The sequence below is a fragment of the Mandrillus leucophaeus genome, unplaced genomic scaffold, assembly GCF_000951045.1.
Source record: "Mandrillus leucophaeus isolate KB7577 unplaced genomic scaffold, Mleu.le_1.0 Scaffold542, whole genome shotgun sequence".
Classification (NCBI taxonomy): domain Eukaryota; kingdom Metazoa; phylum Chordata; class Mammalia; order Primates; family Cercopithecidae; genus Mandrillus; species Mandrillus leucophaeus.
In genome coordinates, this window is record NW_012105831.1 from 724,076 (window position 1) to 733,813 (window position 9,738).

At 45.2% G+C, this 9,738-nt stretch overlaps 1 protein-coding gene across 2 annotated transcripts in view; it reads right to left on the bottom strand.

The window, feature by feature from the left end:
* Window positions 1-6,535, bottom strand: part of SDR16C5 (short chain dehydrogenase/reductase family 16C, member 5) — a 21,058-nt gene extending 14,523 nt beyond the window's left edge. For both annotated transcript variants that reach the window (XM_011997580.1, XM_011997581.1), the window contains exons 1-2: window positions 5,818-6,535; window positions 1,776-2,122 (exon numbers count right to left, since the gene is read on the bottom strand). In XM_011997580.1, coding sequence (XP_011852970.1) covers window positions 1,776-2,108 — 333 coding nt within the window. In that variant the 5' untranslated portion in view covers window positions 2,109-2,122; window positions 5,818-6,535. The remainder of the gene's footprint in view (window positions 1-1,775; window positions 2,123-5,817) is intronic.
* Between the last annotated feature and the right edge of the window lie 3,203 nt (window positions 6,536-9,738).

Consider the following 9,738-nt stretch of genomic DNA (forward strand, 5'->3'; position numbering starts at 1 on the left):
TTCTATCCAGAATAAAAAGTGGAAATGGTGGGTTTATACGGATGGGGAGTAATTTCCTTCCCCTGAATTCAGAGGAGCAAATAAGTAATTCCCTCCAAGACCTCACAGTGATAAAACCTGAATAATAAGCTGATAATGACATGTTTGGCTATTTCTGAAGTCAAGCACCTGGAGCAGAACTAAATCACCATTACAGGGGAAAGGGAAAGGGAGGTAATTATTTACAGAGTGCTTTATACTAGTTTATCCCATAGCTAATAATCTTCGTTGTTTGAATATCAACCGATTATTGCTTATGGCTGGCCAGATAAATTGTAGTCAGTGTAAGTCAACATGTCAGGTATTTAACTTCTGAGTAGCTAAATTTGTGAGATCAGCTGTGCTTGGAAGAGTGGGCCCAGTGTAGGCCTAGCAAACTTGTCAGGTGTGGATCTCCAGCCTGTACTGGGCAGCCTGTGGTTGGAGATGGTGGTAGCAGAGAGGTAAAATGTAAAGACAAACTTGAAAGTCATAAACTTACCTGCCAGGGACCTGCAAACCTTAGCAAGGAAATCCTGGTTGAGCCTAGAAACTATGGAGTAACTTTACAATGTAGTCAGGCTGCTCACGGCAGGTTTGGTTGGTTCCTCCCTTCTCAATAAGTTGGGCAATTCTGGGAGGCACAAAGTGTCCCAGGAGAGTGATGAGTGAAGTACTTAAGCCAATGTGAGGACACAAAAGTCCTTAGGCCAGGCACAGTGGCTCACACCTGTAATCCCAGCACTTTGGGAGGCCGAGATGGGTGATCACCTGAGGTCGGGAGTTCGAGAACAGCCTGACCAACATGGAGAAACCACGTCTCTACTAAAAACACACAAAAATTAGCCGGGCGTGATGGCACATGCCTGTAATCCCAGCTACTTGGGAGGCTGAGGCAGGAGAATCGCTCGAACCTGGGAGACAGAGGTTGCTGTGAGCTGAGATGGCGCCATTGCACTCCAGCCTGGGCAACAAGAGCGAAACTCCATCTTAAAAAAAAAAAAAAAAGAAAAAAAAATTCCTTGTGAGGGATGGGCACGTGCCTCTACGATGGTAAGAAAATCCTTACCATCCTCATGTCAGAGCTTTGGTTTTCTGAAAGCTTTATGTATACCTGTATAAACACCAAAGAAAAAAATGTAGCTGAGTCTTTAGGATTAATAAAAGATTTTGATTGTCTTACGACTACTTAAGAGCAATACTTCGAATGTAGGTGGGGTGGACACAGCCTAAATTTAAAATCAGACAGAATATGGATTCAAATCCTGCCTCTATCGCACACCAGGTCTGTGAACCCTGGACAGGTTATTTAATGTCTCTGTATCTCGATTTCTTTATCCTCAAAGAAGGATGCCTCTATCCCTCCATTAACTTATACTGTAATAGGGGCCGGTATGGTCAGTGCAGTGTAATGTTAGAAGCAGGTACTCAGGTGTCAACAGACACAAGTGGCAGCTATAGTCTTGTTGCTTACTAGCTGTGTTTCTTAGGTAAGCTACATACCTGCCCTAAGCCTTAGTCTCCCTACTTGTGAAATGGGGATAATAATGGGTTTTACTTTATAAGGTTACAATACATACATGGTAGTTAGCATAGTGTCTTGCATACAATAAGAATTCAAAAGTCCCAATTTCCATTCTCCCATAATCTTGTCTACATTAAAGGAACACTGGAGAAAGGCTAACAGGCACTGAGAAAGACAAGGGAAAAAGAACATGATATATGTCAAATTATAATAGTAAACACACAAGAGTTACCTGATCGGCTACTCTATACACTTCTTCCTTTTGGCTGCAATCGCAAGTATAGGCGTGCACTCTTGTGACCCCAGCTTCCTGAGCCATCTTACATGTTTCCTCATTCCCCTCCTTATTGACATCCCAGAGAACAAGCACAGATCCCCGTCGGGCAAACTGCAAAGCTAAGAGCCTTCCGAGTCCACTTCCAGCACCTGTGATGAGGACTATTTCACCAGCAACGTTCTTCTGTTGCTTTGGGAGTAAGGCAAAAATCACAGCCTCCAGAAGAGTAAACAGTGATTTTCCTAAGAAAATGAACAGTTTCTTTGATGATTGCAGGTTGAAAGACATCTTCTGGCTGACACCTATGAGGAAAGACAGATTCACGTGAAGACTTATTTGTCCATTTCCTCTGAGTTGTTTACTCCACGGAGCTCCTATTTTCTGAAATAGTGAAAGTAACTGAGCTATGTGATTTAAACAGCTCTCCTGGTAGCAGACTCCGAATTCAGAAAGGGGGAGGAGGAAGCCACAGGGACTATATTTACTCAACTTTCATACTTGGCCCTAAGCTCAGCACATTATTTGCATGACTGCTACGTGCAGTATACAACAGAAATGTTTGTTAACCAGGAACTGTAACCACCACACCCAAATTTAACATAAAGAATAAGTTCATTATTCTTTATAGTTAGCCTTTCTTCATAATAATCATGAATCCTGTTGGCTGATTTTATGTTCAAAGTCTTGACCACATCACAATGTTTATAACATAATTACTACCTCTCTGACTTTATTTTTCTCTCCTTTGATGTTTGTGCTTTCTCATTTGCATTATCGTTCTTTAATTTTGCATTACTGTATAAAATCTGAGATTTGAGAGGAAAATATAAAATCTTATTTGTAGAAAGCATTTGACAGGAAGTAACCAGATGTTCTAGACCTTTTCCGACAGATTTGCGATCAGCACCAGATAGTCCTTCCCTAGGCTCTGAGGTCCCCACGCCACCAACTCCACATCACTTACCACTCTGTGTGATTAAAGGTCAGAGGGGAGGCAGACCTGGACTCCTGCCCTGCACTGCCTCTGCCTACCTGTAAACCCCAGGGGGGAGCCTCTTGGCCTAACACTGGGCCTTGGTATCCTCATCTGTACTGGTCCCGTGGCATAGGGTGTTTTTGCAGATGAAATGAGAATGTTCCACGTATCACCACAATGCCTGACTTACAGTCAGTGCTTTACAGACATTACCACATTTCTCAGATTCATAGTACTGCCCACCAAGAAGGCACCCACTAGGTCTGCTGAATGAATAAAAGGCCCCCCCTTGACAAACTCATACAGAGCTTAGTGCTTACATCCTGCTACCAGTTACTCACATTTTAGTGTGAATGAGTATATAAAATGCTTTCCTAACCACTAGCTGAGAAAGAAGGGAAGGTCTTATTTCCTTCAGGATGAGAACAGAAGACATACTTAGCAGAGGGTATACTGTGCTGGGGATAGGAGCCTTCTCTGAATGGGGTGCTTAATTGAGAGGCTCAGACGAGGGCACAGGTGTGAGGAGATGGGAGGGGAGTAATGAAAAAACAGTAGGTCTTCACAGTTTGGCTGAAGTCAGCCTAGTTATGGTTAATGAGTAAGAGTGGATAGATTCATCTACAGGAGGACTTGGTACGTGGTCACACCCTTAGGAAATGTCAAGAGTTGATGTGACCCAGGCTGTTGTTCCTGGCTTATTGTACAGATGAGACTGAGGATCTGAGAGAAGATGTATGTGACTGTTCAGGGTCCCTGTGCTGGTTAGCTGGTGCGGGCCAGATTGGTTCATGTGTTCTGTTTATTGAGTATTCACCCCGTGCTGGTTCTATCTGGGCACTGAGGCTGAGGGGATGAGCAGCCTCTCATAATCTCTGTGCAGGTGAGCCAAGTAATCTAGTTGAAGAGACATATTCCACAAATAAATACATCGTTACAAGCTATAGTGTTATAAAGAAAAGTGCAGTGTGCTATAGAGAGAATGATGGGAGAGCTGATTCAGATTGGGCCTGGGGGAGGAAGTAACAGAGGTCTGCTGGAAAGTGACCCTTTGAGTGGATATTCAAATGATGATGGTGGGAGGTAGGGATATTGAGCAATAGCTTTCCTGGCAGAGAGACAAAATACTTTGTTGTAAGGCAGGTTTGACCTGTGTGTCCAGGGCTGTCCAGAGAATAAGAATGCTGGCTCTAAGGAACATGGACCTTCTGGTCAAATGAAGGACATTTTCATCCATGCTTTGATGAAATAGACCTCAAACGCTCTGTGATCTCTGCTCTGATTTACATTCACAGAGAAACTTTTAGAAGATTGTTCAGGCCTCCCAGGCGCTGCAGAACTGGAAAAGAAGGCGTCCTGAAAGAGGACTCTTATTTCAAATACACAGTCATGGAGCCTGTGCCTGTGGATCTGCAAGGATGAGGGTCAGACTGTGCACACAGTAATGGGAAACCCTAGGCACCCTTCTCAGACAGCAGCCTGGGCATTGCCAACTTTGGAAAATCCATACCAAGGGTAGTTGCTCAGACCACCACACTCCCTTTTATATCACTATGTGAATTCACACAGAGGGACAGAGGTCTACTTCTCCCATCACAGGGCTCCAGCACCTCAGCAGTGGCCAGAAGTCTCAACATTGACCTGGGTGACATGAATGCTCTTAATGTCAGAACATTCTAGATTTCAGTGTTCCACTGTCTCCATGTTGGCTTGATGCAAGACCTAAAATATGTCCATCTTTTAACCCTGTCTTGGCAGATGCTTACTAGATTTCTAAGAACTTGTCAGGCTGAGTTACCCCCTCCCCAGTTGAAGTTTAGGGTGCCTGCTGGGTACCCACATAAGCAATGAGGTCTACAGATTAAAGTTTGGTTTGGAATTCCAGATACATCACTGATTTTCCCTACAACTTTGGTAGAAATGATTTACCTTCTTGTGCCTCGGTTTCCTCCTCTAAAAAGGGAGTTTCTAATAGTACATAGGAATACTTACCACACAGAGGAGCTGTGAGAATTAAACCAGTTTATATAGGTAAAGTATTAAGGAGCGTTATGTGGTCACTACTAGCTTGTGTGAGACCTTTGAACAAATTAGAAAAAAAAAAAAAGGCATTACTCTGCACAAAGTCCTCTGCGGGGTGTACAGGGTTGGGGAGGGGGTGCAAGAGGAGTTGTTTGGATTCCAACACCTGCCAGCTTACATGTCTCCCCCTCTGCTCCTCAGTCCCCATAATAATGTGGCACAGCCATAACATGGAGGCCTTTCTAGAACAGTGCCAGGCACGGAATGACAGCAAAATAATTAATGGCTAGAACTTCCACTGGTGTTCCTGTTAAGCAAATGCATTAATAATCCCTGGCTATACCAATGAAATATGGTTATAGTATACTTACAAACAGGCGTGAATGCACGGTTCTATTTTACTGCAGAGACTTTCCTAGAATGTTACGGAGCATATACAATTTAATCTGGCAGGTTTCTAGGTGTCTCTAGCTCACGGCCTACCCAACCCAAACAGGCGCCCTCGGTTTCCCAGGCCAGTGGGCGGCAGCAAGTCGGCTCTGGTGAGGGCACCCGGACGAAACGGGAGGGCAGACAGACTGACAATCACAGCTTGGGTTGAAAGGGGTGATATGGGGGTGGTAGGGCCCGAGAGGTGGATTCACTGAGCAGCAGAGAGCAAGGAACCTGGGCAGAACGGACCGAAGAAGAAGGTCCAGGGAGGCATCCTGCCCTCTGCTCTGGGTGGGGAGGGAGGCTGGCAGCTCACCTCCGGGGGCGGGGTGTCTGCGTTAGCCGTAGCCACGCGAGCCTGGGCTTCGGGGACGCTGCAGCCGTGCGCTCCCGGGAGGAGTTCTGTTCTCACCAGCTCGCGGGTGGGTCCGGCCGCGGCTCGGCGACCCGCGCCCCCTTGCGCGCGACCCAGCGTGAAACCAGCCCAAAGGGCCGCCTCGCCCGACCCCCTCCAGCGCCACCTCCTCCGGGAGCCAGCACCCAGGACCGACGACCTCGGCAACTCACCCAGGACACTCTCCTTAGCTGCCCGCGGAGAAGCAGGCCTTGTCTGTCCCAGGCACCCGAGTCCCTGCCTCGTAACTCAGCGAGGTTCAGGTGTTTACCCAGGTGCTGCCCGAGGCCAAGTCCAAGGGCGGGACGGCCGCGGCAGCGCCGGGGGTGGGGCCGGCAGTAGCCCCAGCAGGCGACGTGGGCCGCACTCCTATCTTCTTTTGCTGGACCCGCAGATTTAAGAAGCTGGAAATTCGGTGGTGGAAACTGGATGCGAGCGCCGGATTTCTCTTAGGCTTAACGTTTCAATGCCTAGGCTGCACCTCAGAGTATTAGATGGGAATTTCTGGGTTGGGTGGGGCCCAGGCATTAGCTAGAAGAGTTTCCCAGGTATTTGCAAGGCACAACCCCGAGACTGGGAACTCTGGAGTTAGAAAACAAAGAGCAGTGTAGGCGTCCACGGGGGAGGGGCCAGGTCGTTTGTCTGGAGCCTGCAATGCGGGGAGTTCTCCAGCAGCATCTGATTGCTCCACGTGGGAACCTAAGTCAGCAGCTTCCTTGCCCCTTGGAGGTAAGGGATGTGGGCGTGGGCTCGGGAGTCCCCAGGAAGTGGGTGGGGTGCAGGCAGGGGCGGGAGTGGGTGCGGCGCTGGCAGGCGGCCTAGGAGAAGAGGGCGAGGAAATTTGTTCTAACAAAATGAAGCTGAGAAATGAAGATAGAGTAAGTCACCAGGCACTCTGACCCAATCAAGATATATTAAGCATCTGGGTGTACGGCGATCCAGAAAATACAGCCATGATATATCTGTCCAGAGAAAAAAAAGGATAAACATTCATTAATAAATCAGTAAAAGAGTTAATATAAGCACAAGACATCATGAAATGCTAATAATAGAGAGTGAACTTTTCTGGGGGCAATGAGGAGCAGAAATGACAAATTATGGGATGTTGAAAGACGTTGCAAAACAGGGGAGTCAGGATGAGATTCGGTTTGAAATTCATGCCGGGGCTGAGTAGGACAGGAAAAGTGTTGAGGGGTCAAAGAGCAGCCTTAGCCAGCCTATATCTGGGACAGATCTGGAGTAGAGGAACTGCACATTTGTTCTTTATTTAAGTGACAGAGGAAACAGGCAGGTCGTATAAGCTTAGAAAAGTAGGTGCAGGGAAGACCCTCGACTGTCTTTTCAGTACTTAAGAGGTTACTTGTGTGCTTTAGGCAGCAGCAGCGAACTGTGGCAAGCTATGCGAGGCATGTGGCAAGGTGAGTGGGGTAAGGGTAAGGGTAAGAGAGTGCATTGGTTTCAGGTCAGCCGTCACCACCCAGCGACACTGCTGTGTGGGGCTCTGGGGAGTTGCAGGGCTTCGGAGGGAGAAGGGAGACACATTCATGAACAGTGCGGGTGATAGACATGCACCCCAGGTGCCTCCAGAGTCCACAACCAGCCTGCAGGAGGAGAGGCAGTTGGACTCAAAGGGCCTTCCAGAATGGGTTAAGGTGTGGAGGTGAGCAGCGCCTGGGAGTGAGAGTGGACTGAGGCAGAGACACGTCAGGTAATGGGCCCTTGATGGTGTAGTCTGCCTGCAAGAGTTCAGATGGGTGGACACTGGGAAACATCAGCCTCCTATTATCTTCATGGCTTCTCTGAGCAGAATCCTGGGCTGTCACTCTTCTTTCTGGTCAGAAGCCCTGGGTGGACCTCAAGAAAGAAATTTGGAGCATTATTAGAAATCTCATCGGTACAAAAGATGAGAGTGAGTAGTGGGGGATGCACTGGTGATGCAGTGAAAGAAGCCAGAGGTCCTGCTGGTTGGAAAGGGCCCTGCTTTGACTTGATGTGGGGGAAACTCAGAGGACTGACCATAATCCTGAAAGCTAGGAAAGGATTTCTAAAGGGTCTCTTTTGGCAAAGGCTAGGAATGGACAGTTTATGATAGAACATGTGTCATGGGTTAATAAACATGAAAAAGTGGTTTAATCTTATTCTTAATTTCTTTGATCTTAGGGCCAAAGAGATGCACAGTAAAACATTTCTTGCCTTGCAAATTGAAAGTTTTTTTTTTAAAAGAATGCCTTCATGTGGGGGTATAAATTATGCATTTCTGGAAAACAAATATGTATCAAGAATTAGAAAGGGATATACCCTCTGACCCAATTCCACCTTTATCTTTACCAAATACCCAGGTATTGTCTGTGCTCCTTCAGGAAGGGAAACTGGGTCACTGAGAGTCAGCGATGGGAAAGAGACTTTTCACTCCACTGAATCATGTGAATGTAGTACCATTTTAGGAAATAAGTATATTAATCAAAATAAATTGATTTTTAATTCCTAAGAAGTATGTGCAGATGGAGTACTCTATAGTCATCTTTATAAAATCATGTTTTTCAAGAGTATGAAGTACACTTCACAGAATATGAGTTTAAAAAACACAGTACAAGACTAAATGTGTAAATGACGAGTTGATGGGTGCTGACGAGTTGATGGGTGCAGCACACCAACATGGCACAAGTATACATATGTAACAAACCTGCACGTTATGCACATGTACCCTAGAACTTAAAGTATAATAATAATAAATAAATAAATTTAAAAAAAGACTAAATGTATATGCTATGATCCTAGTTTCTGCGAAAATTTTATGTACATGCATTAGAAACACTGGAAGTGAGTTCACCAACATCTTAACATTTTTTATAATATAGTAGTGGAATGTTGGTTGAATTTACTTCTTTGTATCTTTTGGTATTTTCCAAATTTTCCACTATGTGTATATCTTTATCTCACAATAAAAATGTTTCTGTGGCCACACATACACAGATGCTTCCATTCCAGATGGCACACTGAACATATGCATTCATATCCTATTTTCTTCCAAAATTCCATGGAAATAAAAGAGAAAATATAAAAATGCAAATAAACACGTTAGTGCTAGAAAAAAGAAAGAAGCTACCAGTGAGGGTTGACTTCGTTAAGCAGATGGATCCTATTTCCAGAAACCAGAGCAAAAGATACCTTAAGCTATGACACACGGAAGGTACTGCAAAAATGAGTCATTCTTCCCAACAGAAAGCCTGAGTAACCCCAATTCAGCAAACAAACACAGAGTGTAAATAGGACACGGGACACTCAGATGGATAAGAGTGTTAACTTGAAAAGCAAAACTCTGAAGGTATTGAAATGCGATATTGAAAAATTGTTTTGAAATTTGGGACTAGGCAAGGAAATATCATAAGTGAAGTAAGATGATAAACAACAGACTAGGAGAAAATAGTTTTGCATAAAGAGTTGACCATTGATAATTGGCCATAATATATAGCATTTCTATAAACTGATTGAAATAAGACAGTGGGGAAAATTGATAAAGAAATTTATAGGTAAATAAATATAAATTATTGAAAATGCCTAAAAAATGCTACATTTCACTCATATTCTGGAAAAGGAAATTGGAAAAGGAATAACCTTTTCTTCATTCATTAACAACCACATATTAAAAAGTCAGATAAGAATTCAGGATCGGGGCTGGGCATGGTGGCTCATGCCTGTAATCCCAACACTTTGGGAGGCCAAGGCAGGCGGATCACCTGAGGTCAGGAGTTCCAGAGCAGCCTGGCGAAAACCCGTCTCTACTAAAAATACCAAAATTAGTTGGGGGTGGTGGCGGGCGCTTGTAATCTCAGCTACTCACTAGGCTGAGGCAGGGAGAATTGCTTTAATCCGGAAGGCGGAGGTTGCAGTGAGCAGAGATCGCGCCATTGCACTCTAGCCTGGGTGACAGAGCAAGACTCCGTCTCGGGCAAAAAAAAAAAGAATTCAGGATTGGCAAGGGTGTGGGAACACAGGCATTCTCACACAATGTGGGGGTATTTATCGTTGAGTCTTTTATGGACAGTAATTGGGTAGTAGCTATCTTAACTTTTGACCTCTATTTCACATCTAGG